This window comes from Populus alba, chromosome 14, assembly GCF_005239225.2.
Source record: "Populus alba chromosome 14, ASM523922v2, whole genome shotgun sequence".
Taxonomy (NCBI): Eukaryota; Viridiplantae; Streptophyta; class Magnoliopsida; order Malpighiales; family Salicaceae; genus Populus; species Populus alba.
In genome coordinates this window covers 12,872,465-12,897,104 of record NC_133297.1, presented here as the reverse complement: position 1 = coordinate 12,897,104, position 24,640 = coordinate 12,872,465, and the positions used below count along the sequence as shown (strand labels likewise).

Sequence of the window (24,640 nt, the reverse complement as noted above, 5' to 3'; positions counted from 1 at the left end):
TGGTTCGATGCATTAATGCCCCGACTGTCAAAGCTTTTTTTCTATGGTTATATAATATTTATAGCTCAATTTAAATTCATTAAAAAAAAAACTAACAGAAAGGCAAACCTCCCACCTTCCGACTGTGTATTAGTACATGATTTGATATTATTCTCATTCGTACTGGAATTTAAAATGAAAATGGGTTGGATAATTAGGTAACCTTTAATTTAATTGATTTAATTTATTGTTTTAATCAAGATGTTTGATATCCTGATATAAAATATTCATATAGTTGGTAGCAGATGGTATCTAGAAAACTTAAATAACTAATAACTAGTATTTGTAAAATATCTCATTTAATAAATACAAAAAAAATTTAATGTTTAAGTCAGTAATTTTATAAATAAATAAAATACAGTAATATTTTAGAAAAATAGAGTTTGAAAATATGTATATTAAAAGTGTTAAAAATAACCTTAAGTTTGAATAATTAATGATATATTTATAACTCATGAGTTTTGTCATTTTATTAAGAGAAAAGGTTAAAGAGTAATTTTATCCATATAATTTTTTTGAGTTGTATGATTTTTTTTTTTAGTATTTTAGTGATTTTACAGTTTACTGAATAAACAACAATGGCACTCAATAAAAAAAATTCAAATAATTCCTATGTCCTATTTGCATGCACTAAAATGTAAAGTATAGGGCAAAAATAAAAAATAGTGAAAAAACTATATATAAAAAAACAAAGGTCAGGAGCAAGCGTGGGATTGTGCGTTTGGCTTGTTACAAAAAAGAGCTTGATGATATATGTTAAAAATCTATGACTTCATAAAAATGAAAAAAAAAAAAACTTGGAATTTCAACCATACATGATCAAATTAATTTTAGTCAATTTATTTTAATGGCCTAAGTTGTAAATGCAGGGCAAAAAACAACAAAGGAAAAACTTTAATTTTTTTAAAAAAGATTGGTTAGGCTTGTACGCTTATCCTGTAACTAAAAGGCATGATCCAAGTGTCAACCTCTATGTATAAAATAAAAATAGTGCAGATAGGTTTTAATATCCCATATTACCGAGTGAGGGTTTGATAGCTGGCCTTATTAGTAATGCTGGCTGCTAACATGTTATATGCGTTTTGGGACGTCAGGCTCAAAAGTGAGCTCGCATCATCAAGAACAAAATCGTAAGAGTTGTAAGGTCCAAAGCAGACAATATACGACATGTTGGATGGAGCTATTATATTTGGTATCAGAGCTGACCTCGCTGAATGTTCGATTGTGCCGACGGGGTCGTCGGACACCTTGATAAATCTACTTATGATATCATATAACAAACAAAATTAGCTTCAAATCTCAAAATCAATTTGAAAAAAAAAAAAAAAAACTCTATGAGCTCAAATCTATCATTTTAAGTAAGATGGTAAGAAGAAAGAACATGTAGGTAAAACTTCCTTCATTAAATGAAATTTATTGACATCAAAATTGTTATTTTTTGTGGTTAGAATTAGTGGCAACCACAACTTTATCTTTCTTCCACTAGAATTCAACTATTCTCCCTTTTCTATCAAACCATATGATTTTTTTTTTCATTTCAATGGTAGATTCCAAACAAATCTTATCGGAAAAATTGTCAGGATTTTTATTTTTTGAGAAAAATGATGAGAGAAAAATATTTAGTCAACAACTTTATTGTCTAACTATTACTCTACTAAAACTATCGGGTTTCTCAAAACACATATATGTAGTAAAAATGGTAAAAAAAATTTTTTTTGGAAATTCCAAGGATTCCATTTGATAAATCTAGAGTTATTTATGGTTTATGTGAATATTATCTGAAAATCACATGTTTTTTTTTTGCTCTGAATAATTTCTTCAAAGCTGGATTATTGCAAATCACAAATCGTTAATATATCCGGTTTTTAACAATAATTCACATGAAATGTCAATAAAAAATATCTTAAATACTTTATAGATAAAAGAGTTATTATATTTTTCAGTGCTAACTCATTTTCATGTGCTTTGTAACCTAATTAATTTCTGTATTACTTCTTTTAAAGTTTAGGTTTGAGTAAAATGGAAAAGATAGTTTTTTTATCTGTAAAAGGAAGATAACTTATCTTAAAGTTCAAGACAATTTATATAGCTTTAAATCCACATAGATGTTTCTATACAAGGGTATGATAAACAATACGCTTATCATCAGGGAACCTACGGTGACAATAGACCACCGCAAAAACACCATAGTTCTGGGTTCTGGGTGTTGTTTAGTGTTTACTAATGATGACAATAACCAGAGTGATCTTCAGGGAACCTGTGACAAAAAGGCATGCCCTCATTTAATGCACGTGTGTTTTGTCGTCATGTTAGGTCCTATGCATATCTCAAGTTCAGTTTAATAGTGGACTGGACATATCGAGCTATTAGGGCTTCTAGAAGCCCATATTAATAGCCCATACGGATTTTATTTGAGCCTTCAATATCCATATAAGCGTTACAGCCCAATTCAAGACCCGCAGAATGAAACCGGCAAGGCAAGGCAGATAAGTGTACAGGTGGACGCTACATCAGATACTGAGATTTGGTTGATGGGGGCGGCAAAGGCAATCAGGAAGATTGTGGGGCCGACAGCACGCCACACGTCGCTTCGCTATCATGTCTAAAACCGAACAAAGAGGAAAAGGAGGGCTTGAATTTGCTGGATTATTTACAGGGGTGGCATTCATTTCACAGTTTCCCATGCCTCCTGTCCCATCAGATTCCTCTTTTCAATTCGCACGCTCCAGCACGTATGGAATTACCATAGATATCTATGTAGTAGAGATTATAATATACGATAATGACGCGCTAATTAAGTCAAGGGTGGTCATCATCACTCTTGTGGAAGTAGTGACGTCAATAGTTGATAACAATCATATCCATCGTCAAGTGCTGTGAACAGCGGATCCTATGCGGCGAAAATTCAACTCTCTCTTTTTCCCGGAGTGTGTTTGTAACATGACAGTAGTTATTTTTTATAATATATTTTTTTAAAATAATATATTTAAATCAATTTTTTTATTTTTTAATATTAGTTGATTATAAATATAAAAAAATTATTGTAAATAAAAAATATTAGAAATTTTAATAATAATTAACCACGTGAAAGCATGGTGTTTTTGCGGTAATTAGAAAAAGGTCAACCCATTATTTATTTTTATATTTTAAAAGAGTTTTTTAAAAAATTTAAATTTTATTTATTTATTTTTTTATTTTAAATTAATATTTTTTAGTGTTTTTAGATTATTTTGATGCATTGATATCAAAAATAATTTTTTAAAAATAAAAAATATTATTTTAATAAATTTATAAATAATAAATATCTTAAAAATAACTATAAATACATTTTCAATAAGAGTTACATGTTTTTCAGCGCTCGCGGTATCACTTTGTTATAGTTAAGTGCATAGAGGCACGTATAATTTTGTTCTCTGGATGATTTTGGTCCATCTTTACACGTTAGAGAAGCAAGCGTTTTCGGTAATCTTTTTTGAAGACTAGAAGTTTAACTCGGTCAACACACGTATATAAAGTGGTGTTGGAGAGCAAATGGAAGCAGTTTGTTTTTTTAATGTTTTTTTAATCTATGTGCTTATATAAAAAATCATTTTTAAAAATATAAAAATATTATTTTAATATTTTTATAATTAAAAATATTTTGAAAAATTAAAAAAATATTATTTTAATCTATTTTAAAATAACAAAAATATTTTAAAAATCAATTTGTAATTAGAGCTTACACACCTCCTTGAACAGTCATTATATCCTTATCTTTCCGTTAGAAGGCGAATTTGTTTGACATAAGAGTGCATTCCGGAGTTTGGATCACTATTTTGGTCACCATGGGATTTTTGTTTCTAAAATAATTTATTATGAGATCCCCTAATTTTTTAAGCAAAAAAAATATATATTAATATTAAAAAAAAACATTACAATTAGTTATAAAGGATTTTGCTTTTATTTTAAACTCGCGAGAATATCCATTATATATCATGACAAGATCTTTTGGTAGGGGGTTCTCGCATGGGTGTTTGCGGTGATTATTGTTGCTTCTGTAGTAAAGAAACAGTTAGTAATTAAACGTCACATGTCATCAATTGACTAATAATTTGGAAAGGAAGGGAGCTTCATGAGAATTGAAAGATGACCCAACAAACAAGCTTTTCACCGCCCCCACAGTGAAAGACCAACTTAACCAACTGTGTTTTTTTTAAATTGTATTTTTTATATATTTTTTAAAATTATATATTCATTTCAAAAATAATTTTTTAAAAATAAAAAAATATTATTTTAATTATTTATAAAAAAACATTTTGAATTGCAACCATTAAGACAATTCCAAACGGATTCTAAATTCATCACAGCACATCTTCGTGCGATCATTGGAATTAGATTTTGGGGATTTCTTTCTAGATCCTGCTCTGCTTGATGCAAGAAAAAGGATAGTTCTTGGCTTACAGGAAGCTCGAGGAGATTAAGGCCACTGTTCTTACCAATCACTTTGATGGTCGACGAGTGACAACTGAGGAGCTTGAAGGCCAGTTATCCAGATGGACGGTTCTGCGAGGCTTGTGTGTATGATCATCTTCGAGTCAAGGAATAATCAGATGTAATGTTTCTCTTCTGTAAGAACAATCTAGCAAGTCCTCGATCGCTCGATGCAAAACAAAAGGAAGGGTTTCCCGATTTCTGAGTGACAGAATGATCGCTTCTCAACAGACTGTTTTTCTGCTGAAATGCATGCGTGATGATTCATCATAGCACAAACCGCCCAATCGTGTGATCCAGATTGATGTATCACCATGTATTCTGGCTTGTTGGGTGATTGTTCCTGACAATACAGCACCATAAAGATGATTATTGCTAGTAAAACTGTCTCTCTTTTTAACCCTATTTGACTTTCCTTCTCTTTTTCCAATCCAAACCGGTTTTTTTTTCCCTGTCAAATTCCTACATGACTTTTTGAAAAGGGTCCGAAGCAGCGATTGCAATATTCTGACAAAGGTATACCATACCATGGCGGAGCCACAGGGGATTATCCTTTTTTTTTTTTTAATAATTTTGATATTGGAATTTTAATATAATAATGTAACAAGGTTTTCTTCTTCTTTTTTGAATTATTGTTCCTACCTCTTTTCCTTTTTCATAATTTTTCTTTAAGTCCTAAACTATTAATTAGATAAGTAAATAATTTTTTATGCTTTATATTTTATATTTTAGATAAGTTTCTTTTATTTTTTCTATTTATTTCATTGTTTAATTTTAGTTATATTCCTTAATAATTAGTTATTAAAAATATTAGAGTTTATGATAATTTATGAATTGATTAAATTAATACGTGTATGTATAGTATTATATGAATATGAATTGAAATGAGTTGTGATGAATTAATATGTATTTTGTTATGAATTTCATATAAAAAATGATAATAGCCAACTTATTAGTGATTAAAAATGAAGTACTAAACAACTTAAAAATTATGGATACAATAAAAAAAAAATACTAATATTTATATTTAATCTACTTGTATAAAACATCAAATCAACAAATAATTGTTGTTAATAATTTTACCAGTCCCTAGAAGATTTAGAAATAGATGAATAAAAATTTAATTTTATATATTAAAAAAGAATATCTTTAATAAAATTAATAATGAAGTCATTATTAAGCAATTTTAAAATATGAAAACAAAAAATAATACTTATAATATAAGTTTTTTTTATTTTAAAAATATTCTATAACACATATTTATATAATATATAATATCAAGCGTTTGTAATTTGCCCCTCATTTAATTTTTCGTGGCTCCGCCATGTTAATTCTAATGAAAGAGAGAGGGCCAATAAATATATTTAAAATATACAGACGAATTATAGGGTATTTTGAAAACTTAGCACAGGTAAACAAAAATAATATTTGAAAAAGATATTTAAGTAATCCAAGCACATTTGAATAGTTGTAAATATCAATTACACTTGAGTCGTATATATTATTCACAATTCAATTATTAGACTTGCTGAGAGACAAATTTTTTTTTTTGTCATTAACTTTATGTTTTAAAAAAAACCATGACTTGCACCATTCAAATAATTAGTTTTGTAGAATTAAAACATTGTTCCCACAAACACTATATAACATCTTCAATAGTAATAAAATTAAACCGTATAGCATAACATGACATTTCAAAAAAAATTTAAAGTAATTGTATATTTTTCATAATTCTCAAAACATATAATAATAATATATAATTGTATTTAATAATCATCACAGCTCATAGAATAGCCTAAATCACTCATAAACGAGTCTAGAGCATCACCCAACTTGTCCAATTCAGGGTTGAATATGTAATATTCATATAAGTACGAGGAAAACTGATATCATTTCAACTTACAGATAGTCCTAAGACAATTGTGGATGGGTTTAGGGTGCTCATGAACGGACTAGCGTCCCAACACTTCCATGATAAGTAATCTCATTTTCCACCAATACTACTTAAAGATACTCGACCTTCCAAATCTCTTAAAGTCTATCATTATATAAATTGAGTATGATATTAGTGACGATATGTTTCATCTCATTGACACATTCACGTATAATTGTTGTTGTTTTCTAAGCCTTCCATACCAAATAATGAATCTATATACATAGATTAAAAACCAATTAATAGTCATCGTCCATGATAACATTAATTTGATATTTAATAAATGTTGCATGTAAAACAATAGTGTATGCCACTCGAGTATGTCACAAATACCGGGGTGTATAAAGCATTGGATTGCATGTCACCTCAAGAAATGTGATCGAGTAAATTAAAACAATGCACAATTGATATATATTATCTCATATATTTATTGACATCAATTGTCGGATACCACTTCTAAAAAAAAATATGATATTTCTTAACATCCTAAATTTCTAACCAAGATTCATGCAGGTCAACTATAAGATCATAAGGTTGAATTTGTGCTAAATGAGAAATGTTTTTTAAAAAATTATCATTCAGTAATGGGTTTAATATTGATATTTATTTTATATAATACTATAAAAAAAATCAATTCAATTTAATAAATTTTATAAACTTGATTTTGAGATTGACAAGCTTACTAAATATCAATAAAAAAACAAAAAAAACTGGATAGATATTTTATAAATGTAAATTATTATTTCAAATTTAAAATTTAATAACAATGCCAAAAGATTTTTAACAAGGCAGATGTGTGTTTTCTTTATGTTTTAAAAAATTCATATCAAACCCACACCGAAACCTCGGGGATAAAGTTGTTGAATCTAATTAAAATCAATAAAATAACTAGACACGTTCGCAATCTTTCCTCATAACTAATTTGCGTCGGAGTAGCGAAGGAAATACCTGGAGACAGCAATCCGGCTATTCCCGTCAAAAGGGTCTTCATATTTGCCACATGGAAAGACAGAAACACCACGGAACAAAGTCAATCATTGAGCTTACCGACCATAATTCCCACTAATCACAGCACCGCACCAAGTTAATTAGCAAATATTTTATGGGCAATTCTGTCCATGAATTTCCTATATAAACGCCCAGGCACGGTCACACTGGCAAACCCCAACAAACCCAAGCTGAGAGATCAGTGCTTGGTGCTAAACAAGAGATGATAACTGCAGGTGATTTCTACAAGGTCATGTGTGCGATGGTGCCTCTGTATTTTGCAATGCTGGTTGCGTACGGGTCAGTCAAACGGTACAAGATATTCACACCGGAGCAGTGCTCAGGGATCAACAGATTTGTTGCTGTTTTTGCAGTCCCGGTGCTATCTTTCCACTTCATAGCTCAAAATAATCCATACCAGATGGACACCAGGTTCATATTGGCCGATACCCTCTCGAAAGTCTTGGTCCTTGGTCTGCTGTCAGCGTGGGTTGTCTTCTTTAATGGAGGATTGGATTGGCTCATCACTCTCTTCTCAGTTGCTACTTTGCCTAACACCCTTGTCATGGGCATTCCTTTGCTCAAGGCCATGTATGGAGATTTCACTCAGAGCCTCATGGTGCAAGTGGTTGTTCTGCAATGTATAATATGGTATTGTGAACACATTCTAGTTCCGATTTTCCTCTCATTTTCTTTCTTTTTTTTAATAAAAAAAATCCTTTCCCCGCACGAGCCTTTTTTTTGTTGTTTCATTGAGTAGATACATGCTCGTTCTTTTTTAAAAGTTTTTTTATTTAAAAATATATTAAAATAAAAATAAATAAATTTTTTTAAAAATACAATCACAACACAGTCCAAAACACACTTTTCATGGTCTTTGTGGGATGGTTGATTCCTTTTTCTTTGATGCTAATTCATCTCCACCCTCACAAATCGTCATGTGGTTTCCACTCATTTACTTCTTTTCGTAGGAAAACTGTAGCTGAAAAGGTCGTAAACACAAAAAATAAAGCATCGGTGCCTCCACACAAAAAAGTTTATTCTATTAATTACCTCAAAAAGCATTCAAAGTAACGAACAACATTTCACATGTCTCAAAAATCTTGAAAAAGAGAGTTGAAAATTATTAAGCAACCAGATATAGTACTGCGACATTATCTTTTCCCTTTGAAGTCCACAATATTTGTCTAATGGTAAAAGTGAAGAATCAGCCAGAAGTGGAATTTCGAGAATCCATCACTAACAGAAAATACATGTACTTATGTACGTATATGGTCATAGTCATCGAATAATTTACAACATTAGTATAGGATTACTTAGACACGAACATTTGGAAATGGTAGTTAATTTTGAAGATAACTTGGGGTTTGCAGGTACACGCTTTTGCTCTTCCTCTTTGAATACAGGGCTGCAACCCTCCTCATCAAAACCCAGTTCCCTGGCCCCGAAGCAGCCTCCATTTCCAAAATCGAACTCGACAATGATGTCATCTCCCTCGACGGCAGGGATCCACTTCGCACAGAATCTGAAACGGACGGAAACGGACGCCTTCGCGTCCGCATCAGACGGTCCACGTCATCGGCTCCCGACTCTGCTCTATCATCTTCCATATGCCTTACTCCTAGACCCTCAAACCTCTCCAACGCCGAAGTTTTTTCGGTCAGCACTCCTGCCCCATTGCAAGAATACCATGGTTATAATGGTCGTTTCAGTCATGGACCCAACAATGAGATAATGCTTTGTAATGGTGACTTGGGATTTGGATATCATCGGTCTGGAATGAGTCCGAGGTTGTCAGGATACGCGTCGTCAGATGCTTACTCACTTCAACCCACGCCACGGACTTCCAATTTCAATGAATGGGACTTGACTAATGCAACCAACACACCTTTCTGGGTCAGATCTCCAGTCGCCGGTAAAATATCCCGGCATCCATCTCCGGCGGTTCCTGAGCTCAGGCTAGTATGGGGTGAGTCACCGGTAATGTGTCCAAATGGCGGCGGCAAAGAGATTGCAGGTTTGGCTATTGAACTCCCTCTCTCTCGTCTTTCGTGAACGATGTCGTTTGAGTGTTGTGTAAATATTGACTCGAAATTAATTAAATTAAACGAAACTTATTGGATAATTTCAATTAAAAAATAAAAAGAAATCAGTTCGATTTTTATTTTAGAATTTAAAAATAAAAACCAGAATTAATCAAATCAAATAAAAAAAAATATTATAAATTAAATGTTCATTAAAAATATTTGAGTTTAGATCATTATATCTCATATGAATAATTCTTATAATTATTTTATTTATCCTAGATATTCAAGACAGGAGATAGGAGATGTAATCAAATCTAAATAAAAAGACATAGCGAAAAACAATTGACTTTTATCAGTTGCCTTCCCAAACCTTGAATGCGGATCACGTATAAAGACTTAAGAGACGTGTCTTGTCTCCCCTTCGGATTGGTCCGAGGTCTAGAACTAATGCTTCCCCGCCTTCCCCCCTGAAAGGAGGGAAGCCAGGAGTCCTCAGGAGGTTTCAAACCTCAAAAGGAAAGGGAAAGAACGAGTGCCTAGGACCTCTATAGATAATGTCCAGAGCACGGTAACTTCTAGCCAAGTGGATGCGGCCAGTCTTTAACAACCAGGAGATTATGTAGTTACGCTACTAGAACCTGATGACTGTGTCTCAGAAGTCATCAACAAACACAGTGGAGGTAAATTTTTAATTACAACCCTCATTTGCATGAATGAGTTTAGTTACTTGTTTTTATACAAGGTTTTGTGAATGAAGTGCCCAAATACTATAATTTGAGTATAGCTCAACTCCATCCTAATTGGTGAACTATTTTGTATTCAACAAGTTCCTCATAAGACTGGAGGAATAACCTACATTCAACCCTATTCCAAAACCTTTAGTGAAGAAAAATGGGAAAGCCGATTGATCTATAGTCTAATCGACACTAATCTCCGCATCTTACTTTGGTTGATTAATTATCTAAGCTCTTCTTTTTTAGATTTAGAAACAACGTTCTTCCTATTTTTCCAGCACATGATTAAGCACACAAATAGGCAGGTGGCCCCTCCGTGGCTCTAACCACCACCCCAAGAAAAAGAAAAGGAAGAAAAAGGAGTAGTGGTCAATGAATTTCTAATGAATCAGCTCCTCTATTGGTAGGCACCATCAACAGGTCGAGAGCACGTGTGTAATGACAGAGAATGGCTATTTGATTGCCTAACTAATTCGTCTTTCTTAATAGAGAATCTAATTATTCTTATCCTAATGATAACACCAAATCCCATTAAACAAACTAATTAACTATGCAGTGTAATTATCACTAGATCGTCCTCAACCAAAACTTTCAGAGTGATGATCATATATGTTTCATTGTCCTAAATAACACTGAAAAACAAACCATGGATCTATATATATATATATATATATATATATAAGTTTTATCTGTTCAAAAATAAAATTAACTTTAATAATAAAGCCGTGGAACGTCCATTAACCTAAGCACACTATTGTCTCATCCTAATAAAAACTCAATTCAACTTTTAAGTTTGAATTTGTAAATAAATTAAACCTTCTGTTTTCTAATACAGATTGTATAAAAAAATAAGAGTTCATTCTTTTGACTCAAATTTTAATTATAGATGACACGATGGGATTGTAGTTTTTATTGATGTTTTTCCACAGAGCTAAGAAGGCTCAAGGCAATGTTGGAGTTCCAGTTCATTGCTGTTTCTTCTGTTGTTTGATCTAAATTTTATCCGTGTCCAGTTGCACGGTAGGCTTTAAGCCAGTGTATTCTCTAGGATGAAAGGATGAAATGAGGCTATTAATATTGGATTATCATCTATCTTTTAACCTCGCAGAAAAAGAAATCAGCTTCAGAGACAGTTGTAAAATGCCAGCACCAGAGGAAACAAATTCGAAGGAAGCAGTGACCAGCCAAGAAATGCCACATGCCATTGTCATGCTAAGACTTATACTTGTTGTTGTAGGGAGGAAGCTCTCTCGCAATCCCAACACATATTCAAGTGTTTTGGGGCTCCTTTGGTCTTTAGTCTCTTTCAAGTGAGTTCCTCGTATCAGTACTCTCTTTGCCAATTTTCTTTATCTATAGACTTCGTCACATTAGCTTTTATTGATAAAGATTTCCATGTAAATGAGCAGATGGAATGTGGGAATGCCCAGCTTGGTGAAATATTCAATAAAAATAATTTCAGATGCAGGTCTTGGGATGGCCATGTTCAGTTTAGGTATTTGGAACCCCTTTTACCAGCCAATATGCTTATCCATGCATGTGTGAATTCAATTCAATTTGTTTTCTGATGCTGCATGTGATAGTAAGAGATGTAGATCATAGAAATAATAAATGAACTGTTAAACATAAGAAAAACAGATACATCAATTTTGTGTAAAATATTTATATGTTCGTATAGCATTATTGTTCTCGAAATTAATGGCGTGAATTTTTACCAGTCAAAGGAGCTTCTCTTCACAAGTATGATTAATTTATAAACATATCTATATAGTCAGGTTGAACAACTCATGCAATTTTTAGCATCATAAACAGAGCAACATTAATGTAGCCCATGTTACTGGCCCATGAATGGTAGGCCCAAAATTGCATGCACGTCCAGGTCATTAATTTGAGATGTTTTGGTTTAAGACACCCCAATAGTAGCATTTTGATTGACACGTTCCAAAACTTGCAGGGTTGTTCATGGCTCTTCAGCCTCGGATTATTGTCTGTGGCAAGAAGAGGGCGACCATGGCAATGGCAATCCGATTCATTTGTGGACCCATCGTGATGTCAACCGCTTCGCTTGCTGTTGGAATGAGAGGGGAACGGCTCCGTGCAGCCATAGTGCAGGTACGGTGCAACGCTTGGTTAATAAAGAACTGATGCATTCATTATCCGTGATTATTTCATTTCTGCGAGCATACATGATTGATGGACAAAATTGGTGAAAATTAAATACACAGTGCATTTGTTTGTGGGAAATTCTCAGCCAGAGTCTGAAACATTGTTACCGTGTAATGCCAGGCAGCTCTCTCACAAGGGATTGTGCCATTTGTCTTTGCAAGAGAATATGGGTTGCATCCTGATATAATGAGCACAGGGTAAGACAGAAGCTAGACCTTTACTTTGAGATTCCAAGTGAAGTTCATATATCTTGTACATGATTACTCTGATATTGCTGATTAAGTTAATGCCTACACAACACAACTACGAGGACATACGTTGATTGTCCATGGCTCCATGCCATTTATGGGAAACACAACTGTGTCGGTTCGAAATATGCCATATGATTAATTTACATCAAGTGATCACTTAAAGTAAAGGGATTAGGATTCGGGCATCCTTTTAACTGGAAGGTAGGTAGTGCTGTCCTGATCACTTCACACTTTAAAGTAAAGGAATCTAGTTTGCCAAACTAAAATTTAACACCTGAGCAGTGAGCAACAAATCATGGAAGCCGTGATTTTAAGGTGTTGCTGTTAAAGTAAACAGAAGGATAGGATTTGGTAGTTAGAAGAGGTCCTTCAGGATTTGACTAGATGGGAAAATTGTTGTGAGTGAACACTAATCAAGAATTATGCGGCAAGAAGTGGTGGTACATGAAAATAATATGAGAATTAGGCGTTTTATACACAGTAATCGATCCGGATCCACATTTTCTCAATTTCGAGTTCTTTAACTTAAAGAAAATAATATTAGTCATATCACGGATTTTATTTAAAATTTTAAAATTTTATATTAAAATAATTTTTTGACATTGTTTTTTATATTAAATGTGTTCTTGAACCGATCAATGAGTTGAAAAGCTTCTCTTTTAAGTTTTAAGTACTCATTTGTTATCCAGGTTTAATTTGTGTTTTTGTTAAAAAAAAAAATTTTAATAATATTTTATTGTTTTTATATCGTTTTTGATTTGTTGAATATTAAAAATAAAATTTAAAAAAAAAAAAAATAAATATTATTTTCAAATAAAAAATACTTTTAAAAATAATTTTTACTGTATTCTTTGACTAGCCATAGCTCAACTGTTATTTAAGAGATGTCGAATTCATTCTATTTGTAATAAAAGAAAGTTGGGAATTTAAATTGTGTTTCTACTCGCTTTTAATAATCAGTGGTGTATTAACTGTGCTTCTACTTTTGCAGGGTGATTTTCGGCATGCTAGTTTCCTTACCGGTAACCCTCCTCTACTATATATTTATAGGGCTGTGAGGATAAAGAAATGTTAGGTCATCATTAGCATTGAAGCACACATATATGGAGAATCCAAGGCATTATTCCCGAAGAAACAATTTTTCCATGTTCATGTCACACGACAATGTAATGTCATTACAGTATGCTAACCCGCCCACATCTGTGGTCGATTAATAATACAGCTGTCAAAATTCTAAAACCAGGGAAAAACATCCATAAATCAATTTCCGGGGCCCTCCTGCGGACTTCTTGTTCGATCCACCGGAAAAATCCACAGGAAAAATCGACCAGCTAATACTTTTATAACGAGGACTCCTTGACGTCTTTCGCCGGTCAAAAAAAACTACTCCGCCGCTATAGGTTGTCCGAATAAACGTGGATTCCAGGAGCTGGAAACGTAAGAATTTTCTCTTTGGGGGTGGTAACTACAAATAAGTCCCTGTTTGCAGCGAGGGTTTTATTCAAGTTCCTAACCACGGAATTAAGACACTTTATTTTATTCAATTGCATCCCTGGTAACATCAATCAGTGACAGGATTTTATTCAATTACATCCCTTGTGTATATGATGTGCGGTAACTTAATTTTGAAATTTTTAAACTTAATGAAAAGTATCATTACAATTGGAGGACTTGAGTTTCTATTAATTAATTAATTCAACTTTTAGGGATTTTAAAATAGGAAAAGGAAAAGAGAGCGGGAAGAGAACGTGTATTGACATTCATTAGTTATGGGCCCACGGGTTGCTCTCTTTTTTCTTTTCTTTTTTTCATTAAAAAAAAGAATACTGAAGTGATGAGAGAAAAATTTTAATGGTCAATGAGTTCATACTCAAATCTCCTTATACGTCTTTTTATTTATATTTAATTAAGTAAAATAAAATATTATGAGATGAATATCTCATATCTATATTTCATTAATTAATTTAATTTAAGTCAAAAATAAAATATTTTTAACAAAAATGAAAAATAAAAAAAACCAAAATATTCCCACTTATTTTTTAAATTAGTTAAAATTTCTATATAAATTAAATAAAAAAATTAACAAAAACCAATTTCCAATTAAATAAACGAGAAATGATGAAACTCAAAAAAAATATGAGCTTGATAAAAATGAGGGGAAAAAAAAAGCAAACCAAGAAAAAAAAATCTAAACCTGGATTGATTTTTCAAATTCAAAACCTGTGAAATCCTAGACTTGAACTCAATAAAAAATGATAATGAAATTAAAAAAAATAATAACCTTGTAAACTATTTAAAATAAAACAAATAATAATAAAAAGAACATATATCAATCCTAAAAGAAAAACAAATGGAAAGTCTACTTTGAGATTTTGCAAAGGCATGTGTGAGAATCGAGAATGAGAGAGAGAGAGAAACCGCTAACGCCAAACTAGAGATCCATTGATCGCATACATCACCTAAAAATCGAGGGGTCACTGAGAATATCTAGATGTTGCATTTGAAGTTGGCATCTAACCGCTGACCAACATCGCATGTATCGTCAAAATAGCATAGCCACCACCATCCGTTGACGATATCCACTCTTATTTTTTTATAATATTTATATTTATAAAATTACAATAATGCCTCTCTATCAACCTAATAACAATTAAATAAAAATCCGGATAAAAAAAAAAAATACCCTTTGATGCAAGTTAAAGAAAATTCAACTTTAATATTATCTAAGTCATCTTACCATGTTTGAAAAAATAAAAATAAAAAAAAAAAAACTACCAACACCGATCTTAAAAAAAAATTGATTTGAAGGTGATGTAGATATTTTACTATGCTATAAATGTAAAAATACCGAACTATTCTCCCCATAACATTGTACCGACAAAATGAATTATTGTGAATAAATCATTTCACCTCCCTTTACTAATTATTTGGTTTGTTTTGAGAGCGACAAGAAGATATTTTTTACTGTAGTTGTTGTCCCACGACTTTTATATTTTCTTATAACTATAATATGGATAGACCTCAAACAAGGAAAATCAAACCAGCATATGGCTGTGTTTTACAAAAGTACCCCGTACACCTCTAACAAGACAGATGCATTAATGACAAAAAAAAAAAAACTTAAGATTTGGATAAAATATATATAAAAACTTTTCTAAAATTTATTTAAAAAATGACCCTGAAAACAAATAGAAGAGAAAATTAATTATGCAAAAATTATACCTTTACAAGATAACGAAAAATCAAATCCACAAGCGACTAACCAAAAAATTAAAATCAAACATATTAATTAATTTCTATGATATAGGGTGTGTTTGGTATTGCGGTAGCTTTTGTGGTTGTGGTTTAAAAAAAGTTATTTTATAAAAAGTACTTTTAGTTGAGGTTGGTTTGAAAAAATAGGTGTTTGGTTAAAACTGTGGTTGAAGTTGAGGTTGAAGAAAAAGTAGTTTAATGTGTTTGGTTAAAAAAATGCTTTTCAAATTGAGGTTATAAAATAATATATATATATATATATATATATATATATATATATATTAATACTAATGATTTTTAATTTAAATATTGTAAATTTAATTACTTATATTACATCATGAAATAAAAAATATTTTATATAAAATATTTTTTATTATTCCATTAAACTATTTATAATTCCATTATGTACAAAATTTATCTGATAAGAATTACAGTTTTCATAATTTTTTTAGCGTAGATAAAATATTATCAGGTATAAAATTGATATTACAGTGCGAGTGAATTTAATTCACTCTATACTAGTTTTTCGGGAAAAAAATATTGTTCACATTACAGTACGAGTGAATTTAATTCACTTTAAACTAGTGTTTTTTTTTTAAAAAAAAAATGTTAAAAAATTTAATACCCTGAAAAAAAAAAAGGTGAACAGTGCATTAGTGTGCACTGTTTAACTAGTGTTTTTTTTTTTAATATAAAAAAATAAAAATATTAAAACATTTAATACACGTAAAAAAAAGTGAATAATGCATTAGTGTGCACTGTTCATGCTAATTGCACTGTTCAGTGAACAGTGCAATTAGCATGCACAGTGCGTGAAAAGCATGATTTCATTGCTTTTCCTTACCTGCGGTCCGAACGTAAAAAACATGTGGGATCCATGAACAGTAATTCGCTTTTTTTCATTACCAAACGGCTGCCAACTGCGTTTTAAGTAAAACGCAGCCGCAACCGCTTACCCAAACACCATCATAGTCGTGCTGAGGCTCCCGAGTGTGTGCAGGTGCCTTTTTCTACGAGATGCTTTTGGATAGGATTGTGCTTAAACAGTGAAGATATAAAATGATGATTCTTTTTTAATGGTTGATATACAATTCTGTTTTTCAGTATTTTTTATTTCAAAAAACATTAAATTAATTTTTTTATATAAAGATATTAAAAATAAAAATTATTTTAATATATTTTTAAACAAAATTTTTTAATTATTTTAATATATTAACTTCAAAAATAAAAATAATATTTTAATATTTTTTAAAATATTTTTAAAATAGAAAAATAATTGAGCTCAAATATCATACGTCAATCTAAACTTTTAGAGAGTATTTGAAAATGCAGACTAACTCGTATTTTTTAAAAATTTAATTTTTTTTATATATTTTAGATCATTTTAATATATTGATCTCATAAATAAATTTAAAAAATAAAATATATTTCAACATAAAAAATATTTAAAAAAACAATCTCAATTATACTCCTAATAAATCACAAATATACTGCTCCTAATAAATCACAAATATACTGCTTGACGATGACAGATCCCAGAAGGGCAGTGTTCAGGTTTTACTAGACAAATTAGAAATCGAACCTAGCCGTGGTCCTAATTTGTAACCAACTTAGAATCTATCCCATGATCACCAAAAATAAAAAAAGAAATGTATTTCAATCTCCAAATTAAATCCACGCCGAGCAGGAGGGGCGCCGAATGGTGTCCTGGCTCGGTGGCCTGTGATTCTAAAGACTGCTCGTGGATTTAATTTTCTATGTGTTAGTAGTTTTTTTAATCATCGTCCTTCATTATTAATTCTTATTTCTCCTAGGTTTAGATAAATAATTTCGAAATCTCTGTTGATGGTAACTGTGCAGCTCGAGTGCACACTCTCTTTTCAAAAGCAAAATGACCGTCAACTTGGAGGCCACGTGTGACCATACATAATTACAAGATAAGACTGGAGAAAATCTCCCAAGTAAACTACAAAACATTAGGCGCCACCAGTAATCAAAACCACCGGACAAATTCCACCATACCACAGTTCTGCGTGACGAGCTGTCGTCTTCATTAAGTTCACTAAGATAATATCTTTATAAATCAAACCACGAGGCGGAAATAGTTGCAGCGATCAAAACACACAATCCATCATCTTAGAAACACAAAAGAAGAAGCCATGTCTAGCACAGCTGGTCAAGTCATTCGCTGCAAAGGTACCGTATACAGTGCTCGCAGTTATCACTGCTGGTCCTTTATTTTTCCAGCCGGCTAATACCTTGTCCCACTTTTCCGATTAGATAGATAACTGTGGTCTATTTTTTATCTTGTAAATATATATAATTCAATCGTATATATTGTATTGATTCAGTCATTGGGTTTGGTAAAAATCTTGAATGTTTGTTTTCATCTTTAACCGATCATCTCTCTATTTACTGTTTAGCATTGGCATAATGGTCCCTCTATGTTTAACATCCGCTTAAATCAACCTCTGATCAAAGGTGATCGGAGCCCCTTCACCCTGATTTATTACTGATTAAATGGTTGTGATGAGTTCAGTTCAGATCTAACTGGAAGGAGGTTCGCAAATTGCTTTTAGTAGGAAGCAAAGAGATTAGATTGTTTTAATTTAAAATATGGGATCTGATTCAACAAAATATATAAAGTGGAGGGACCGTGTTTTTATTTGATTTTAAAAACATGGGTTCCTTCACTGCATGATACACGTCTCCTTTTCTTTTTTGAGTTTCATATATTTGGTGTTTCCCCCCGCCCTCATGAATCCAAGTGCTTCCATTCAGTGTTAAGTCAACCCAACCCAACTTGTCCGGTCGGATTTTAAAGTGAACTTAGTGAGAGCTAACACGGTCAAAATTTGATCTAGATTTTTTTTTCAAAATTCTTGAAGTAGTGAGTTCTTTATTCATCGGATCAACCTGGGTTAATTGTCTAATCGACCATGTGGGGTATTTTACGTAGCCGCGGTGGCATGGGAAGCAGCGAAGCCACTGTCGATTGAAGAAGTGGAAGTGGCTCCACCACAGGCTAATGAAGTTCGCTTGAGGATCCTCTTTACCTCTTTATGCCACACCGATGTTTACTTTTGGGAAGCTAAGGTGACTCAAGTTTATATTTATTCTAGCCAAAATTATACGGAGACGGTTCGTGTTTAAGATGCATTAAAATTGAAATTGGAAATGGTTCTGATCCTTTTATTGCAGGGACAAACACCTCTGTTTCCACGCATATACGGTCATGAAGCTGGAGGGTAAGTACATCTCTATATAGAAATAGTAACAGCAGCATGTTCGCAAATTTGTTTATTTAGATTATCACACTGCAATATGCTTATAAATATTTTGTTTCTGTTTGCTGGCCCCTAGAATTGTGGAGAGCGTAGGTCCTGGTGTGACTGATCTCCAGCCAGGTGACCATGTCTTACCAGTATTCACTGGGGAGTGTGGGGATTGCAGACACTGTAAATCAGAAGAGAGCAACATGTGTGATCTCCTCAGGATCAATACTGATAGGGGTGTTATGCTCACTGATGGAAAATCAAGGTTCTCTATCAACGGAAAGCCAATTTACCATTTTCTTGGCGGTTCCACATTTAGTGAATACACCGTCTGCCATATTGGGACTGTTGCCAAGATCAACCCTGCTGCCCCTCTAGACAAAGTTTGTATTCTTAGCTGTGGAATATCAACAGGTTTGTTAACTACAATCACTGTCTGCTATTGTATCATCTATTGACATCGTTGATATATAGAATAAAATACTAATATTAGTGGTGAGATAAAACCCTTCTATATTCTTGATACATATGGTCACTGTGGTTTTAGGCCTTGGCGCAGCTTTGAATGTTGCAAAACCACAGAAGGGCCACACTGTTGCAGTTTTTGGACTGGGTGCCGTTGGTCTCGCTGTAAGTTGTCCTCGTTGATTGTGTTTTCACTTCTGCCAATCATACAAGGTTTGTGGTGAACTCTCACGCTTCATCTCTTTTCTTTTGAACTAATTTTAGGCTGCTGAGGGAGCAAGGTTATCAGGGGCTTCGAGGATTATTGGTGTTGATTTGAACCCCAGCAGATTCAAAGAAGGTAGAGTGAGTTTATTTGCCAAGAATACATACTTCATGTCTTAAATATTGTGGCATTTCACTAATCGCTGATGGTTGTAACTTATCCTGTTCGTCTCGCAGCAAAGAAGTTTGGTGTTACTGAATTAATAAACCCAAAAGATCATGACAAGCCAGTTCAACAGGTGGGTTATGAAACATTCTTGTCATATTTTGTATGCACCTGATCACAGCCTTGCTTCTAGTTTGGCTTTCTATCATACTATGGCACATTACTTTCGATGCATTAAATAATTTTGATCACTGCAAGATTAATGGAACATACTTTCTGTCTTGGCCAAAACTAGAGGCTAAATATTATCCATTACTATGACCATTGTTTGCACAATTATTAATATACACCACTCTACTAAAACATGTTTTCTAGATTCGAAAGGTTCACATTACTTCATTTTAAACCTTTATTGAACAATCAAAATTTTGATTCTACTAAATGTTATATTGTTCTATAGAAGTATGTATAAAGATTGCCGATTTTTAAATAAATTCAAGGCTTGATGCCAGAAAAGTGTCACTTGTATGATTGACATTGCTTTTGGTCAGGTGATTATCGAGATGACTGATGGAGGAGTTGATCGGAGTATTGAGTGCACAGGAAATGTCCAAGCCATGATCTCAGCATTTGAATGTGTTCATGACGTAATCACTTCCCATAGCTTATATGCTGTTTAATCATACTAATTATATATGTTCCTGCATATAATCGTAAAATATCTCATCATATCATCTTGGCCTCTCAGGGTTGGGGTGTTGCAGTGCTTGTCGGTGTCCCGAGCAAAGATGATGAATTCAAGACCCACCCAATGAATCTGTTAAATGAGAGGACCCTTAAAGGGACCTTCTTTGGCAACTACAAGCCTCGCACTGATCTTCCTGGCGTGGTGGAAAAATATATGAATAAGGTAAAAGCTAATATGCATGTTGGTGGATCTGCAGCCATGTAGTGGTTACTTGATGAATTTTAAAACGTCCTATATCGATTTTTGACGAAGATTTTGTCACAAAATGATTTTCAATCAAGCCTACATACGGCTGCATTCAGTTTTAAGGTATTTACTTGTGTCATTGTCACTTGCTAACTTGCATTTAAACTTCAATATTTTTATCTTTCAGGAGCTGGAAGTGGAGAAATTCATCACTCACTCTATTCCCTTCTCGGAGATTAATAAAGCATTTGATTACATGCTGAAAGGAGAGGGTCTGAGGTGCATTATTCGCATGGAGGGTTAGCTAAAGAACTGTAAGATCCACCTGCTACATGGAGGCCTTGGCTTTCGATATAGTAGAAAAATAATGCAATGGCTTTCGATATAGTAGAAAAATAATGCAATGGCTTTTGGTTCTGGTTTTTTATATTATGAAGAGATTAAATATATAAGTTGTTCGCGGTTGCCCTATTTGTGGCGTTGGCCTTACGGCATATCATAGACACAATTTTATGTATTTGAATGCATTATTATGTTCTCTTGTCCCTCCCTTTTGCCATCTCCCCATCTTTCACTGGTTATAAGTTCTTCATTCATTCTGAGGCTGTTGTCTGCAATTCTGCTCTTGGTGTGAGAAAGTTTGAAGAACTTCTGGTTAACCCTTCAGGCTTTAGGCTCAAATATTGACGAGTTTGATTGGGATTGGACCTAGGACTTGATTCTGGGGTTGTCCAGTTCATTTGATTATAGGCTAGGGGTTAATTGGCTCGGTTAGTCCTCTTGCTCTTCCTTTCTGATCCACTTCATGGTGATTTATATCACAGATGGGAGTTCTTCAGCTACAGGTTTGCTCAAATTAATTTATAGTTTGTGGATTAGACTTGATTATTAAGAGTGCCTGTCTTAATGTTTATATACCTTAGATCTCCTACATATTTTTAGCATAATAATTTGATACCCATCCATATATATAAAAGCACTAAACGACCTCAATTATGTAGGATACATTGTTTATTCTAATAATGATCTCTCTTTTCAGTTCTTGTGCTTTTTGACGTTTTAGTTCCTTGATTTTTTTAACATGGATAGAGTCGAGTACATGAAGTGTTTGACTAGTTAATTTTAATTGATCGAATATATTATCATCATCTTGATATTTGAAATCTGAAAAACAATTTACACTGGATGTATTAAATCTAGAGTTCATAATGAAAATTTTGTCTATAAATAAAAAATATTTTAGCAATTTTTTATTTCAATCCTCTAGTTAAAAAAGAGAGAAAGTTGTCAAAAAAATGATGAAAAAATGAGAGAATAATTGATAGTCATTATAATTTTTTATTCAGATTAATTTGTATGTATTTTGAACAATTCCACAAGTTTTAAAGTTAATAACCATAGAAGTAAGTTTAGAAGTAAGTTTTTAATGTGTTCAAGATTTATGAGACCTAAACTAATAATTTTAAAAAAATAAATTTAAAACTTAGACCAGTTAAATTATAGATAAGTAAAGCTATTTCTTTTATGATTTTTGGGTGTCTTTTTCACAGTGATGCTTTAGGAAGCTCATGGTTTGAAATTCATTATCACATGTATGTCCAATTCCATCCATAAATGGTGGAATGTTTTTAAAATCATTTCATCAAAGATTTTTTCAATGATGTGGGTGATCTTAAAATCAAAGCATTATGATCCATTCTTTCTTACTTTCCATTTTCTTTTCTTATTCTTCTCTCCTGACATGTAAGGCTTGAATTAAATATGCAGGGAAGAAAATATGCATGGGTTGAGAGAAAACAATTGCATGAAACAACCCATTTCCTAGCAGCCTGCCCAAACAACTAGAACTTTTCTAGACTCTTGCTGTTTGGACCCGGCCCATATAACTATATTTTTTTTTAAGAAAAAAGAATGGGGCACTATCAACTATAACACATTAATGCGAATATAGACATTAGATTAAGAAAAAACAAATAAAAAAAAGAGTCTAGCTAGCTCAATTGAACAAAACCGGAGGGCAGTGGACGTGCAATCCCCCCAAGGTAAAGCGTAAAGGAAAAATCCATAACACGATCGTCCCCCTCCCTTCACTAACAATGGAGCTCTAACAAGTCCCCCTCCCTTTACTTTAGTCCACCTGAAAAATTAGCCATCCAAGTTATAACACAAGTATCCCGTGCCATTCTTGCGATATGTTTTTATTATACATCTCCTCGCATAATTTAAACACTGCAATATGGAGATCACACCTAGATTTGCTTCCGATTCCTGTTAACGATATTAAGTATATTTTAAATTAATGAATCCCGCATGGCTATATTATACATACGTGCATCTGGCCATGCTAGGATAAAAGAAGTTTTGCAGGAATCTGTGTGTTTCTATATATATCCTGACAACGAACTACCTTGCATCCCGTCCAAAAAATAAAACAAAATAACTTCCATCAGAAAGAAATGTGGTGAAGATGATGTGAAGGTTGCTTTAGTTACCACTAATTCTTGCATAACAAGAGCATGCTCTGCCAGTAACTTGAAGTTGCGGTGATCGTCCAGAAGTGGCAAAAAGAAGCACAAAGATAACATAAGAAATGAGATTTTCTGTCAACAAATTATCAGATTTCATGACATCTATGAGGCGATCAAGGAAGTCTCCTCTTCTGCTTTCAGGGGCTGCTCGTTTTTCCTCTATTGGTTTAGTAAAACAATACCGAGTCGATTTCCCTGCGTATTGTGTTTTTATTCAAAGGCAAACAAAATATTATTCAAGTATATATGAAGCATAAAAGCAAAAGTAAAATACGCAGAGATTAGGTTTAGTGGTTTAGTAAAGTTGTTGGAAAATTTTAATGCAGTGAGCTCCCATACAACGGCAGAGCAGGAATTATTTTTATCCTGGGTTACGAATAAATAAACATAAATTGTTTTTTAATATCCATCATTGAATAGACACTCTGGTTTCAGGCCTTTTATTTTCCATCACTTCACTAATGATGCATGAAAATTTTCCCATTATGAATAGAAGGATGAGCAAAGAAACCATATTCTATACCAATGGGAGTTAAGCATATGGCAAAAGATGTGGTAAGTGCGTGAAATATCATGAAGTTTGATTGAGTATTTATTTATTTAATTTTATTAATATGAATTTTCGGGCTAGCTCACTGTACCTCGACTAATTTCATGGGTCCTGAAGTTAATGACCATGTAAACTTTCAGTGGTCTTGAGGTTTGTGGAACTTGAACTAGTGACCTTTTGAGAGCAAATCTAGAGCCTGACCAATTAGGCTACACTCCTCATAGTTGATTGAGTATTTATTTGCTGCTATAAGATGGGGCTAAAAAGTAAATAGCGTTTGGGAACGCGGTGCAAACCGCGTTCCCCTAAAATTTAATTTTTTTTTTTGCTAAAAATTAATTTTTTTGGTATGTTTTGGATCATTTTGATACATTAATTTAAAAAATATATATTATTTTGATACATTTCGGCACGAAAAACACTTTAAAAAATAACCGCAACAACACTTCCAAACTTATTTTTTTTAATTTTATTTTTTAAAATTAAAATTTTTAGTGTTTTCCTATGGATCAAATACATATAAATTGGGATATATAAAATGAGTTATTTTTTCCGGAATAGAAAATCCTAGAGATTTATTCAATGAGTAAAAAGAAAAATGGGATGCTAAAGGTTAAAAAGTCCAATGAAAAGATACGAGACTAATAAGAAATAAT

At 32.6% G+C, this 24,640-nt stretch overlaps 2 protein-coding genes across 5 annotated transcripts; both read left to right on the top strand.

Moving 5' to 3' along the window:
• The first annotated feature begins 7,593 nt into the window (after positions 1-7,593).
• On the top strand, positions 7,594-14,194 carry LOC118029381 (auxin efflux carrier component 6). Of its 4 annotated transcripts, none has more exons than XR_004684175.1 (8): positions 7,594-8,080; positions 8,803-9,446; positions 11,299-11,500; positions 11,600-11,685; positions 12,145-12,302; positions 12,477-12,553; positions 13,599-13,724; positions 13,851-14,194. XR_004684175.1 is itself a non-coding variant. In XM_035033428.2 (7 exons), the coding sequence occupies exons 1-6, from the start codon at positions 7,653-7,655 to the stop codon at positions 12,541-12,543; spliced, it is 1,581 nt and encodes a 526-aa protein (XP_034889319.1). In that variant the 5' UTR covers positions 7,594-7,652; the 3' UTR covers positions 12,544-12,553; positions 13,599-14,194. The 4 variants fall into 4 exon arrangements, 2 of the variants coding, with proteins under 2 accessions (XP_034889319.1, XP_034889217.1); XR_004684166.1 differs by having other exon boundaries at positions 13,830-14,194; XM_035033428.2 differs by having other exon boundaries at positions 12,481-12,553; positions 13,599-14,194.
• Positions 14,195-17,895: 3,701 nt separating this feature from the next.
• LOC118029590 (alcohol dehydrogenase) lies at positions 17,896-21,451 on the top strand. The gene is made up of 10 exons (XM_035033516.2): positions 17,896-18,058; positions 18,822-18,958; positions 19,064-19,110; positions 19,226-19,551; positions 19,685-19,767; positions 19,867-19,942; positions 20,044-20,105; positions 20,524-20,619; positions 20,721-20,882; positions 21,094-21,451. The coding sequence occupies exons 1-10, from the start codon at positions 18,022-18,024 to the stop codon at positions 21,208-21,210; spliced, it is 1,143 nt and encodes a 380-aa protein (XP_034889407.1). The 5' UTR covers positions 17,896-18,021; the 3' UTR covers positions 21,211-21,451.
• The last annotated feature ends 3,189 nt before the right edge of the window (positions 21,452-24,640 follow it).